A 16,384-nucleotide genomic window follows, 5' to 3' on the forward strand; every position below is an offset into this window, starting at 1 on the left:
GTAACTTTTAATTTAATCACATAAAATTACGATTTACTATTGATTGTAAGAGCTACTTGAAGTCTGTTTCGTTTTGATTTATGCCAAAACCTGTCAATTTGAAAATATGTTACAAACTAACTATATACTAATCCAGTTGTAACATTGTTAGTAATACTTAGTAAACGTCTGCCTAGATACGACGAATACACAGATCGCTTGTAATTAGAAAAATAATTATTGTTTATCACACTAAGCTAAACTAGTTTTTCTTGGACTTCTGGACTTTGTGCAAGCCCGTCTTGGTAGGTATTACTACTCATCAGATATCCGGCTGCCGAACAGCAAAGGAAAACAAAAATACTAAGTATTTTACTTTAAAATTATAGTAAATTAAGGCAATAGGGAGATAAAATCTAAGCTCATAGTTAATATTTCTTACACCACCAATGCCTGTGGTGGTGACCACTTACTATCAGGTGACCCGTCCGCCTTATATATATATATATATAAGAAAAAGTGTTACAAGCAGCTTTTCTTATAACTTTACTGACTTCCTTTTTAAAATATGTGATTGATAAATTATTGTGTGTAGCATTGCAGTGATATACAACACCTATCTCCAAAGGTTGATCTTAATCGTTAGGTAACTTGCATATATCATGTGTATTTATGAATATATCCTAAATCTCCTCCTCGAACTTAGCCCAAACATTACATTACTTTAGCAGCCTGTAAATTTCCCACTGCTGGGCTATGGCCTCCTCTCCCTTTGAGGAGAAGGTTTGGAGCATATTCCACCACGCTGCTCCAATGCGGGTTGGTGGAATACACATGTGGCAGAATTTCGTTGAAGTTAGACACATGCAGGTTTCCTCACGATGTTTTCCTTCACCGCAGAGCACGAGATGAATTATAAACACAAATTAAGCACATGAAAATTCAGTGGTGCCTGCCTGGGTTTGAACCTGAAATCATCGGTTAAGATTCACGTGTACTAACCACTGGGCCATCTCGGCTCACACCTTAGCCCAAAAGTGACAATTCATCTTTACACTCTCTCCTTATTGTACTGGTTTCTTGCGTCATCTATAACAGTTTAATTAACCTATCGTTGGTTCAATTTTAAATATCCAATTATAATCTTAAATTCTTGATATGATGATTATAATCAAACGGTTTTATAATTACTGGTTTTCGATGCTTTTTAATTATGGTCTCATCATTTTTTTATAAAACATTTTGTTAATAGCTACTTCCTCAAACCTTCTGAACGGGTTATCATCTTGTTAATTTTTATACATGTTATTAAACTAAATTTATAGTGAATCTTTTAATGATACTAAACAAAAATATATATATAAGATTTTTTTGGATTATAGACGTGTATAAAACATTTTTTATTTCATATACAGATTGACTATAAAAAAAAACATTTTTTTTGTTGACGGTACATTGTAATATATGCCGATGAAAATGATCTTGTAACGTTACAATATTAACTAGATGTTCCAGGTGATTTATTTTTACAACGTTACTGCTTCACCATGAGTATCATTTATCATATCTTTCACAATGGATAGGAGTCGAGGGCAAAATGTTACCAATTTGTTCAGGTAGATCCAGACATAAGAGCAAACAAACAAAATATTCAACTTCCTTAATATAGATGATATTTAAAACAACTTATAATAGATTAATTTAGTAGTGTGCTTACTGTTAACTAATATATCAACAATATGTAAACTAAATGATAAAAAAAGTCTGACATATGTACTAATAACTCTTGAACATTCCAAGCTTTAGTAAAATAGAACGAGACTAGGCTGAATCGTTGGCAACTGTTCAACTGATAACGTCACATGTCCTTTATTTTGTTAATATAAGTTAAATTTTGTGAAAAGTTTAAACTCAACAGATTGTGAACCTAAAATAGGAAGTTATTATTTTTTATTCATAAACTTATAACAGTCGTATTATGAATAAAATTAACTTCAATGCGTCTCTTATAAATTATAATGTGTAGTCTATTCCAATGGAAGTGGGAAAAAAGATAAACAAACCTTACATTTGCGTATTTCATGCATATACTAAGAATTTATGATTAATATATCATTATTTATAATATAACACAATTACACTTAACTACTTATTTCCACTTTAATTTTACTTCCAAAATTCCGATAATAGTTTCGTCGACGCTCAAAACGCCAAATTTTCGCAAATTCATAGATTAATCAAGCGTTCGACCAATGATATGGCGTTAATTTGCTGTCAAATGTTGTTTATATGAATTTTCTCCTCTTATAGTTGGAATATAGTAGGCAGTAGATTTTTGACAAGCAATAAGAAGGCAAGTGTAATGCTTTTTTATTAAATAAAGATTTTGACTTTCGACTTTAAAATCTTCAAATAAGAGACTTTGTTTCTGCCATATTGATATTGTTATGAAGTCAATTTTTTTTTTAAATATTGACTAAATTTTTTTGTAAATTATGTATTTTGTACCCTATTAAATAAATGATTAATATTGAAATCGCAGTGCATTTCTCAACTAAGACTTCTCTTGAAAAAAATGCTTGAGGCTAAGTTCACTACGCTGCTTCAATACGCGTGGCAAATTTCATTCGATACACGCTTACTCACGATGTTCTCCATCACCGGCGAGTACGAGACGAATTAAAAATTATGTATTAATTTAAGGATATGAACTCGGAATCATCGGTTAAAATTCATGTCTTCAGTCTTCTAACCATGGGACCATAACGGCTCTTCTTCTATTTAAGTGCAACGTAATTTATGTAAAAAGGTTTCATGTTTGTCGTGTAAGTCTTTACGGATATTTATAAGTTATTAGATAATGCTATTTCATAACAATAACTAGAATTGTAACGAAAGCAAGAAAGTATTAACTATAATGTGTTTAATTACACTATTGATGTATATAATTACTTGGTGGTACGGCTTTGTAACTCTATCTTTTAGGTACCACACAGTCATTACATATATATATTTTTTAATGTAATTTGTCTTGGCAAATCGCCCCTATAATGGTAAGTGTTAACCATTAATCGTAAACATTGTTACTTTAAGAAATATTAATTATTATTTTGGGAACTAGTAATCTCCCTTGTGTTTGTAGTTACATTGGCTCCACTTACCGTTCCGGTCGGAACACAACAATACTATCCTGACAGGCTAAAATCCTACCACCAAGCATGTACAGAACTGTAATCCAAACAATAATACAAGTACTTTAATATAACTTCATTTTTTATTACGTGTAAGTCAAATCTTGCAACTGAAATATTTTGGAAAAAAAATCGTCGCTCATGGCAATAACGTAGTTGATATTTATTATTGTAAACTCATGGAATAAATGATTTAAAGTAATGAGTAAAATTATATGCTAAAATAATATTTTTAATAACAAAATATCTTTGATATTTTTTATTATATTAGAACTTTTGTTTAAATCTACATTTTGTACCGAGAGAAAAGGTCAAATGTCCCTTCGAAAATATATAATATCAACTTTGAATGTAATAAATTTTAAATTATTTTTTAATTTAAGATATATAATATGTGACATCTTGAGAAGTTACAGTGCGCTCGATCTGCAAGATTAGCGCGAATCCATTATTCATAAAGGCATAATGATTCTTAAAAGTTACGAAACTACGGAGAGTCATTATATTTTATGAATTTTATTTAAAATTTAATATACAATTACTACAAAATTAATTAATCTTCCTCAACATAAATAAAACAAAAACTCGTCTCCCAGAGTTATTTTGACGTCCGACCTAAATATTTAAAGCTGCGAACTGCAACGACAATAGTTTCGGATGTTAAATAATATAATCTATTTTGTATATAGTATTATTTAGCCATAGTAATCTTTTGGAAATTAATTATTAGGGCTTAGTTTAGCCATTATCTACTGCCAAATAACAGTATGTCGTATTGATATGTTTTCGTCTGTATTGCATTATAATTCATAGGGATTTGGGACACGACCTCTTAAATCCCAAGGTTAACGATGCGTTTATAGCTGACGACATGGTCCTAACTTCCTATTTTGTTAATGTCTATGGACTGCGGTTACTATTTCCGAAATCTCTCCTCATTATGAATAAATAATGGTAACAGGCTGCTAAAAATCTGGTAACACTTTACGCATAAGGGAAGCCATAATGATTCCGATTGTCTATTCCAATTTGAATTCTAATATAATTAAAAAAAGGTATAAAGATCATCAATCTCAACACTTCAGATTTTATGAAGTTTAATTGCATTTTAAACGAGCAAAACTAACGAGATCAGGAATAAATTTTTCTTCAACCTCAAATGGAGACAAGGGAATCCATTAATCATGGCCGCTGCAGAGCTGTGCACACACGAACGTGCTGTTGTTGATCGCTCAATCAAAAACATTTAACAGTGTGAGAGAGCTTTATAATAAAATACAGACCTTAATTTATTTTTTATTTATACTTGTAGGATTTATAGCGAAGGTCTTTTAGTTGTCGTTATGTTTATTTTGTGACAATTATTTTCGGAGTTGAAAATATCTGGTTTGAGATTCATTAATCACGAGGAGTTAAATAATAATGTTGTCTGTATTTAGGCTTTTACGTCAAAGCAAAAAAAAATAAAAATTTACATTCTGAGAATTAAATGCCTTTTTCTTTGTTAAAGATGCATTGATTATTTTTATTGTAGTTAAATTAAAAATTACATTACATTCTAAATTACACAAAACCCATTGAGTTTATTTTTAAAAGTTTTTTTTTTTTTTTTAATTTGTAAAACATTTAATGTAAAAGTCGTTTTGATATATGACATAATGATTCCCTTAAATTAATCTATCACGATGTAAATAAGAAAATAATGGTTGTTATTAGTGGAACATTAAAAATGCATAAAATAATGAGAGATTTGTTTATTTTTTTATTGAGATAAAATATTCTTACAAGATTATTACCAAGTTCATTTTTATTTATAGTTTGAATTGAATATTTTCTACCTTTACAAAAACCTTTTCGAAGCGCCGTGCTATGAAGATATTCATTGAATATTTAATACAAACAGCTGCTGTAAATCGGTCTACACCGACCTTAATAATGCAATACCAAAACATATTCAGTAGATTTATGTTGTTTTAAGCTTTAAATGTCTTTTGAAATAAAATAGAAAAAATGAAAGATTTATCGGACGATTGTTGTGAAATGGAGACGCATTTAGAAGTTATTTAAAAATAACAAAGGTGACTTATAATAATGATATTGTTTTAAGGTTTTTTGAACTTAATGCATTATTTTAAAAGTACGAGTATATACAAAAGACGTTCTAAACCCTCTTGCTTTTAGGATTTTAATGTTAAAGTACCTTTGACCTGTTTTTTTGCGTAAACAGATAAAAAAATACTTTTTTATTAAATGTAGCGAGTAATGTAGGTCGTTCTGTGAACCTTTCGGATACTTAAGTTTCGACAAGTAAAAGTTCGTGCTTATCGGGATTTTAAGGAAGTGTGTCATATTCTGTGCTATGTGTCCAAGGTTTAAGACGATACGGCATCGATTTTTGTGTTTAATATTAAAGGTAATATGTATAACAACCGTTTAGTACTTATTTTATTACTTAAAATGTTCGAAGCCAGCGATGTGTGATGTTTTATGTTCATTTATTTTTAAAAAGGTATAAATTGTTTAAACTGGTTAGTGGCATATGTCTTTTTGTAGCTTGTATCAAAATTATATTATTATTACAGTATTTCGTTTTATATTTTTGGTCTTGTGTATATTTACGTTTATGAAATTTTTTAAGCTTATATTATCATTTTATAATATTCTTATTATCGAGTTTACGGATTGATTAAAACATAATGTGTTAATATTATATATTTTTAATTTATATTAATTCCAAATACAAAACAAAATTGTCAATTTTACAGATTAAAAATATTTGTATAGATTAAAAATAAGTCATAGATTTTTTTCATATTTTTTTTATGCCATAGATCAATGGAAATAGTCAATCATCAAACATTGCATCTTCGCCCTTGTCTGGGGTCCCACCCCTCTCAATACAGCTTATGTTTTGTTGTACGTAGAATTGATTTTCACGACTCACACACTCCCTTTAAAACTTCAATGTGAAGGTTCTGTGTCTATTGTGTGTGAAGTGCAGTTGACAAATGTCTTCATAGCCGTGATATTTGGTGCTGCGAACACTTTATATTTTTCACTTTTATCCCCATTTTAAAGTAGGGGAAAACGAACCAATTTGTCTGATGACGTCTGTGAATGTTGGAACGTGCTTTTTTCTTCTGTAAATGTAATGTTTGATGGCGATGTGTAGGTTTACATTTTTTAATTAGACTTAATGTTTATGTAAATATTTTAAGTATTATTAAGAGTTTTCGTTAAAAAAAAAACGAATTTATTGTAATATACAAAAAAAGCAGTACTTAATCCCTTATAAAGTCGCCAGTTAATAAAAATGTTCGATGGAAAGTAGAACAAATTTCCCCAAAACTTAGGGCAACCTGCCCCTTTTCTAAAGCCATTAATTAAAAGAAAATTGCTCTTTAGTCCGTCTATTTAACGTTTAATTTGCAGCAATCAAGAAGCTTCTAGCTCCCAAGACCGACTAAAATTGGACCAACATTAATTGATCTCCAATTATGTGTAATTTCTTCTTAATTTTAGCGAGGACCATCGATGTACTGGAACTAGGAAGGTCAATTGTTACTGGATTGGTAGGTAATGGCGTTGTTTTAGGCCGTTGCTATAGTAACGCTTGATCAAAATTAGACGCGTAAGGGGTGAGAACATGCGAAAATGGGACAAAATGCACATTTCGCGTGGGTGTGACAGAGAGATTATATATGGGGTTGATGCAGTGCGCATTTGGCAGTGTTCGGTTAAATTGCATTAGTCTGCTATACGGACGAGCGCTCTACTTGTTCGATATCATTGGAGCAATGATTGTAACTCGAAATAGGCTAACGTTTGGAAGCAATGGCCTATCGCTTTTTATAGTACAGGGGTTTATAGCTCTTAAAATTTTATTTCTAGTTGCATACTTGATGTCAAGTCTAAATAGAGTAACAAATATCGGATACATGTACCGAATATTTTTTCGTTTTTTTTTTTCTTGTCTATGACCATAGCCTGGCCAAGATGCATATTAAGTAAAAAAATAAACAGAACGCGAAACGAATATTGAACAAGTAAAAAAAATAGCATCAGAAACATGGTTTCCTGCTAAATCTGCCATAACCCAACGGATTACTTCTAATTATTTCCGTAATTCACTTAATTTGTTTAGGTTGGGGCGTCTTAATCCATTATTTTATACGAAAGCAAAGCGACTATAGCGAGGCGCTGTTGTAATAAAGAGGAACCAAAATGATATTTAATATTAAATCACTTAATCTTTATGCAAAAGTGAGGTTCAGTAATTATACGTGGAAAAAACAACATACACACATTCGCATTTTGAACATAAGTAGAAAGGCGGGACCAAGAGGTAATTTTTTAAAGTATCATGAATATATTTAAAAAAAAAAATTAAATCTTCATAGTCATTTTTTCTTACATGATAATATTTTTATTCTTTACATAAATGTGCTTGTATTAAAATTTCAGTCATTGCAGTTTTTGTAATTAATTTTTTTATTTCTATATTTGTCCAATACCATAATAAACTGTTCGCTCATTTTTTATTATTACCTATATTATTTTATTATTATTGTTTTTTTATTCCTGGTAAAGGACACTATGCAAACCGCCAAAGGGCGGGTAGTAAAATTTGAAACAAAAAGGATCTATTTAGTTTATTTCTAAATAATATAAGAAAATGATACAATATAAACGAAACCAAGAATATTGATCGTTAATTATAATATTCGTAATTAATATGATTTGCTTACAAACATATTTTGTCTCACTCTCCCATCGAATATACCTACTAGAGATTTATAACCTATAAATCTTATCTGTGATCATCTCCGAATATTAAACTGCGTATCAAGAGAGTAAAAACGGGTCAGCCATTTTTATGATACGCACCAATTACTATAAAAACAAGAATACACTGAGATATCGCTATAAAATAAGATATAAAACCGCATTAGCTTACATTTTGTTAGTTTATGTTAAATTACTTAATAAGTTAAAATAGAATAATTACATGTTATCTGTTCTTTAATTATCTGTCACTAAATGTCAAACTTTGATCAAACTATCGGACTTCATAAATACGAAAGTAACTGTATATGTTTGCTTGTTACCTCATTACGATTAAATTACTGTATCGATCGTAATGATATCTGATATTCTAGTCTAGGATACGAACATATTAAATACGGTAAATTTATTTTCAGTAAAGCAATTGTTTTCACTCACGAATTCATTAAATACAACTAGGTTGAAATTAAAAATAACCAATGTCTTGTACACGTGGAATGGTGGCAAGAATGCTAGCAGCATTTCCCTTGAATTTAATTCGGAATTCTGATTCGCCGAGCGAAAAATTAACTCTTTCACAAATAGAGGTAATAAGAAAGGGTTAAACGATTAGAATTTAAATATTGTAAATATATAACAAATTATACAGATCCATAGATCAAAATAACTTTTTTTTTTATGTTGCTACACAAAAGCACTTTTGAATTGTAATGTTACAGTGTCGAATTAACTTAGTTCTATCGTGAAGAACCGGCAAGAAACTCAGTAGTTACTGGTTTCTATTATTTTAATTATAGGGCACGCTTTTTTGACTTAAAACACATTTAAAAAAACCAATTAAGGAAATAGTATTTGTAAAATACAAAAATTTTCAATATAAATAATTGTGACCTGGACAAAAATTAACCTAAACCTAATCAATTAATTGTTTTAATTCGTAATAATTTAAAATAAAAACAAATGTAAATAAAATAGAAGATATACTTTTGTAAAATTTTATCTTACATCCGAGTAAAACTGCGCGCAGAGTTCATTTTATAAGTCACACGATCATAAATATTCTATGACTGTAACGTGAATTAATGTCTTAGAAATGTTCAATTGAAACTCTACCTAACAGCTCTACGATACGGTTCAAAGTGTATTAACGATTAATGCTGTGTTATATTGAAATAAAATTAACCTGTTGATAGGTTAATGGTTGCATTTGGTACAGAAATACTATAATTTGGCTATTTTATACTTTTTACGGTTAAGTAACATTAATTCAATTAACAGTCAGGTAGCAGGTCTCCTTTAGGAGGAGAAGGTATGGATCTTATTTGAATGCACATGTGAGCAGATTTTGACCCGACACATGCATGTTTCCGACACATTTGAGGCAGCAAAATTTGAACCCTCAATCTTCGGTTAAGATTCACGCGTTCTAACCACTCATCACCTCAATACAATATTTGTTTAAGAGTAATTTGAACATGCTTCGTATCTCAATCGTGAAACGCTGGAAACGAACTTACGGTGATACGCTATTAGGTTTTTTTATGTAGTCGCCATTTATACCTTATTCAAAATGTATCTAACGTGTCTTCGCTGTCTTCCTTTACATACTATAATTATATTATAGACATTGTCACATATCACTTTCTGACATTTAACGACCGTGTTCCGTGGTGGGTTCGAGTTTGTTCAGAGTATCTCTACTGGCGTAGAGTAAAAATAAATCATGATGAAGTAAATGCATCAAATAACAATTCCACGTTTACGATGGTAAAAAATCGAATATTTAAAGTAGTTTTTCGTGTAACGGTGATATATTTTTCGGTGACTCGTGTTTTTATTTTTACATTTTAATGATAACTTCTACCATTTGTTCCAGAAATTGTTGAGGAGCAGCGATGTCACGACTACGAGTTCCGACTGACTTGCCGGGAACTGGACACGCATATAGCGATCCTCGAAGCGTGGTATACCTCCGCCGACGACTACCATCGCATCTCGAATGAAACAAAAACTCGTGCGAGTTCGATAAGAACCGAAAACGATTCGGAACTCGATCGAGTTTACATTTATTCTAGTCCAAAACACAATGGCGTATACGAATTGACAAACCATTCCATATTTGAAAATGTTACCGCCAATGTAAATAGTTCGTTTGAGTTTGATTCTAAGTTTTTAAATGATAGCTGGTTGAACGATACTTTTGACAATGTAGATATGACAGTTGAGTTTTTGAATTCGAGTGAGGGGTGCGGTGTTGTGACGTACGCGCGCAGTTACGCGAGCTGGCACGAAGGAGACAAGCGCAGGCAGCCCGTCTCTAGGATTTCGTCTATAAATCTGCGAGCTCCACTGAGTTACCGGTAAGTTATTGTTAAATATAACAAAACAATAAATCTTACATTGAAAAATAATTTGTTTATCATAGTAAGAAGTGGATGACTAAGCGTAACAGTTACAAATGTAGATAATCGTAGATTCACGGTTATAGAAATTTACTTTTATTTATTGGTCGTAATGGTTTAGTGGTAAATCACATGGAAAACGTGAATCGTGAGAAGATTGTGGGCTTAAATTTGTTTTCATAATTCTCCTCGTGCGGGGCGGTGAAGGAAAACATCGTTAGGATTACATGTGTCGACTGAAAAGGCCATATATGTTTTAAAGATTTTTAATAGGAGAGGAAAATTTTTACCTAGTAGTGGGGCATTGGTGGGCTTTTGACATTGTAATGTAAAAACATATCATCTATTTTAAGTAACCTTCCATATTTTCATTTACAATAAAAAAAAAAACTTCTATTTTTAAACAGTTGCGTTTTTAAAAGTTAATGAATCGCTAACTCTACATTGTTCGTAACGGTTAATCCAGCCCTTTGAATTCCGAAATACCTTCACTAACGTTACGTTCCGTTAAATGAAACGAGGCTAATTGAGTTTCGACATTCGATTCGATCGAATTGTTTGTATGTAAGACTATAATGGCATACTTCAGCCTTAACGAGAATACGATTTATAAATTGAATCTAACAATAAATTAATTGGTCCCCTTGTTATCAACTTTCCTTTTAAATCCTTTAGAAACAGTAGCCATGTATTTATTCAGTGGTAAGGCTTTGTGTAAGATTAGTAAGTACCACCCGCTCATCATATATTTTATCGCCAAACAGGAAAACTTTGTATAGTTGTGTTCCAGTTTGAGTCAGTGTAACTAGTGAGTGAGTGTAACTACAGGCACAGAGCACATAGAACCTTAGTTCTCAAGATCGGTGTCGCTTTGGTGAATTGAGGAATGATTTATACCACCTATGATCATCAGGTTATCCATTTGGAATCCTATCTATATGAAATAGAAAATATAGGTACAAATATTTCTGAATATAAATCATATAGGGCGAACCCGGTTCCATTTAAGATAATCAACAATTGTTTCTCAATAAAATTTTGAAAACGAATTTGTATGAAAATTTTTGTGGTTCAATGCAAATTGAAGCATCACATTTTCGCTTTTGCCAATATTTTTCCTCATAGTTTTTTTCGTTGACATTTTAAATCGATTCCAAAACGAAACGCATTATTTTTTTTATTCGTATATTGAATTATTTTTTGCTTTAATTTGATTCCAAGTTTGATTCAAATCGCTTTCAATTAAACCGTTGACCTTACACGACTCTTATATGAACCCACTGGTAAATTACACAATTTTCTTATTTATAAATTATCTTAGTTGTTAGTTTTTATTTAATAATATTTATTTGTATTTAAGATATGAAAGACTAAATAAAGTTACATGACAATATTCAGATCACTGAGACGGGCACATACATAAACACACCAATACCTACATACACACTCAGTGACGTCCACAAACGCGGTGTGTTTGGGTGTGTGTGTTGATACATATATACAAAAATTCAGAGGCAACCATTCTTCTAAGTATTATACAATCTAAATTTGAGACAACAAATATTTCTATACAATCCTATTATTAAAACCAATTTATTGTCTCGGTTAGCTGGTTGGTATTTGTTTTGGTAAATTAATTATTTTGTTTTCATCTGAACAACATTATTTGACTCCAAGTTGTATTAGGCTTGTAAATCAAGATTTTATGAGCGTCTTGCAAGCTCCGTGAGCCGATCTATTTTCATAGTATCTTAGTAGATATTCATTTTTAACATGGTTAATGTGTTAAAAAGGATCTTAAAATTTATAATTTATGTTTCACTTTGTGATATGCCATTTATTTATTAAAATTAAAACAATATTTTTAGGTTTGTTGCTTTTAAAATTAATTGCATGCTTGATTATTTTTGTCAGTATTATTTAAAATAACTATTTACTATATTTGTGGAAGGGATCTAATGCAGCACGGAATCTGTAGCTTGTTGGACATGTTCAACTAGTCAAATTTACGGAGATATCATTGTATTTAAATAACCATTTTTAAACATTAAGCTGATCAAACATAAATGAAAATTAAAATATTCATCATATAAAATATATATATATATCAAAAAGGCTCTCGACCAAGAAAACCAATATGTATGTATGTATATACGATAAATTATAATCGGAGCGTATGAAACTCAAATTCAGGTTTCTGCTGTTCTGTTCTGCTTGAACTTATCTCTAAAAAATAATACCATACTCTGTTTGGGATATGATTTTTTTATAATAAAATTTTGGCAGGAAGAATTAATGCAAAATTTGTATACATTTTTAATACTGGCAACACTTTCTTAAATTTTATATTCTATACGTGAAAAATGAGCCATCGTGTCCGTCGCCTCCGACATCTTACAAATATACATAGCATACACTTTTGTTTCTTGTTTGTCATTCAATAACGCCCAGACTGGTGACACGGACCTGAAATGGAATTGTTGCATATATTTATTTAATAAATACTAAAACTTAATTTACAGCTAGTAATATTATAAATAGGAACACATTTATAGCGTTCTGGTCACTGAATTTCCGCATTCAATATTCTCATGAGGCAATGTCCATATTGGTTATGAATAATAAATATTCCATCCACGGTTTAATAAAGGCGACCTTTTGCATAAATTAGGATTACAGAACATTTATAATATTTTGTCAGGTATTTTTAATTATGTCGCATTATATTTTCAAACTAAGCGAACTTCATTCAATATTCGATTTAATGTGTTTTTGTTTTACAATTTTTTATAAAGATTAATATGTATGGCCTATGGTATGGAATACGTTTCGAAACGATATTAGCGTCACGTTAAATTTAGTAAAGTTACGTCTCAAATGTATTTGTAACAACCACATTGTATAAAGTTAATTTTTATTTGATTTAAAACGTGACTTTACTGTTTTAATTTGGTTCTCGTCAAAGTATCGCGGACCAGCAGCATCTTTTGACGATTGAAGGTTGTTCGAACGGAATTAAGCGGGAAAATCAACTTGGAACATTCTAGAAATAAGAATTACTGGGAATGCAGTAATAAATAATCCTAAAGCAATAACATTTTATCCACTACTTCTGTGTTGTTTCAGTAAAAAAATATTACAGTGTTAAAAGGTTCACTCGAGTGGTCTAGATATTTCTTTCTGATTAAGCATCTCTTCGATAGCTCTAACGTTTTGTTTTGCATTACGTTAAATATAACGCTTTTCTCTGTTAGTTTAACATTTTCGATATTATTTAGCGAATGTTACTAATATAAACATCGAAATGACTTTGTATGTTTGTCCTGTTTTTACGCCAAAAGTAAAAAATCGAATACGGTTAATTTATTATTAGAAATATGATAAAATGTCAAACGCGCCACTTGTATTTTTTTCGATCCATAAACATAAGAGTACTTGGTATGCTTTGACATATATACATGATAGGTATGTCTATATTAGGTATGATGTATATTTTTTCACTAAACTATACACAATTAAAGCTTACAAAATCAATGGACTGTGTAAAACTAAGTGATTTTTAAATTTTATGTCTCAGCGTATGGATAAAAGACTATTCAAGTTTGAGAGAAATAATACATCGTTTATTTGACATAAGAACAACTAATATATGCAAATAAATGTAAAAAATAATAATAATTATAAAATTGAGATTTGAACTCAAAAAGTGCTTAACTTATTATGCCGTGTCTTTTATGACGCATACAAATAAGAAAACAAGTTTATCTTATGAAGACAATATTAGTAAGATATTATAATTCTATTTAAAAAGTTAAACACAGTATGTATTGATTGTAACAATAGATCGACTGATTCGTAACCTAAACCTAACTTATGATTCGAATTATATTTTAGTAGGTATTTTTGGTTTTACGAGTATGCCACTTGGTGGTACGGCTTTGTGAAAGCCCACGGGTCAAATAATTTACTGCCGAACTGCAATACTCCAGTTGTTGTGTTTCAGTTTAAAGGGACAGGCACAAGGGACTTAACATCTAAGTTCAAACGGTCGTTTTTTTTTTCTTTTCTTTTTTATGGCATTGGATAAAGGCGTTGTAAGAAATATTAACCATTCCTTACATCACCTATGCGCCACCAACCTTGGGAACTAAGATGTTATGTCCCTTGTGCCTTTCATTACACTGGCTCACTCACCCTTCTAACCGGAACACAACAATACAGTGTACTGTTATTTGGCAGTAGAATATCTGATGAGTGGGTGACGCCGAGTCGGTGGCGCATTGGTATTTTAAGGAATGGTTAATATTTCTTAGGGCACCAATGGCTATGTTGACCACTTACCGCCTACCCAAACCCTATATATTCTGATTGTCACACAAAACAGAGGTCAAGACAATATTTATCTGATTGTTTTGTGCACGTAACGAACACGTAGCAAAGTAACATTGTGATTGAATAGTTACCTTATCGTAACATTGGAATATATTAATTATCTCGGCAATTTAAAGGACCCAATATCCCTTGGGACAGTTTAAGGTCATCTCGAGTACGTGGCAGTTCATAAATAGAGCTTGTACGATAAGCTATTGCTGAGCTAGATGTAAAGTAACTAATTGCATAATTAATTTCAATTATGATCGATGTTTATGTAATTTGATTTCACTACAATATAAAAAACGACAACGTCATCCTACAATATGTTAAATCTATAGGAACGACACTACTTTAAATAAAAAGCGTAAATGCCGTGAAATTCCCCGTGCTTAAGACGTTTTGGTCGCGAGAAAACTATAATAAGTAATAAGCTACGTATAAATAAATGTTAAGGGTTATCATTGTATTTAGGGCGAACGATAAATTGAATGACGTAAGCTTTACGGATTGGAGTAGTTCCGGAGCGTATACTCATTATTAAAATATTATTTATGATATTCTTGGAAGGTTTTAATAATCACGTATTTGTTATCTATAAAATGAAGCCTGTGACATTTAGTGTCGCCTTCCGCCATAGATATTAAATTGGCCTGTTGGCCACGGGGATCATACACCAGCTAATTACCCAGGACATATAGTGCACATCTGTGTGCGCAAACACAGAGCCCTCTGTTTCCTTTTCTATGTTCCCTAACCCTCATAATCCGATGGGCCGGCAAATCCGACACGCCCGTAAAGAGTTTAGCCGCACGACCATCTGCTGTACGTGTTTTTTCGAAGCACGGGAATATAAACATCTCCAACTTCTAGACTCCGGAACTCAATAAATTTTGGCCCCACCTGCAATTTTTAGCCAGGACCCCTGGATATAAGGCTCAAACTGAACTTTTTGTCTAACTAGTGTTTGTTAAGTAAAAGTTTACTAGTGGTAGTAGTACTAAAAAATGGAACTCTTTACCTGCACACGTGTTCCCCTCCTCTTATAACCTGGGTGTCTTCGAGGCGTGAAGAGGCATCTTGCGGGCTGGCATGGCGAGGGTGATTGGTGCAGCTCATTCTAGCTGACTGTACTAGTCGTCTTCGCGTTTGGACTCCACTTCCACTTACCATCAGGTGGAGTGGAGTCATTTGTCTGCTCGGACATAATAAGAACAAGTGGTAGGGCTTTGTGCAATTTATATATTCTACCGCTAAACAGCAATAATTAGTACTATTGTGTTCCGGTTTAAAGGCTGATGAAGCCTGTGTAACAAAAACAAGGGACATACCATCTTAGTTTCCAAGGTTGGTGGTGCATTGGCGTTGTAAGGAATGGTTAAAACTTCTTGCGCCGTCACTGTATATTACGTCATTTAATAGTCCACCAATTCATGTTATAAAAAAAAACAACTTAATTGGCCCGACCTAGGAATCGAACTTAGTACTTTGTGATTTACTAAACAAAAGTGGTATAAATTTATTTTACATTACAAAATATTGCGTGTAATATATTTATGTACATATACTGATTAAAAGTTCGCGTAAGACGGGATTATCATAAACCCAATCAGATTAATGAGCGTTATAACGTTCGTGAGATTATATCAACTAACC

General features: G+C 31.5%; 1 protein-coding gene across 1 annotated transcript in view; it reads left to right on the plus strand.

The window, feature by feature from the left end:
- The window catches only part of LOC125077182, a 115,793-nt gene that overhangs the window by 3,462 nt on the left and 95,947 nt on the right, over nt 1–16,384 (plus strand). The window contains exon 2 of the mRNA XM_047689024.1: nt 9,832–10,315. Within this exon, the coding sequence (XP_047544980.1) occupies nt 9,832–10,315 (484 nt within the window). The remainder of the gene's footprint in view (nt 1–9,831; nt 10,316–16,384) is intronic.

This window comes from Vanessa atalanta, chromosome 3, assembly GCF_905147765.1.
Source record: "Vanessa atalanta chromosome 3, ilVanAtal1.2, whole genome shotgun sequence".
NCBI classification, from domain to species: domain Eukaryota; kingdom Metazoa; phylum Arthropoda; class Insecta; order Lepidoptera; family Nymphalidae; genus Vanessa; species Vanessa atalanta.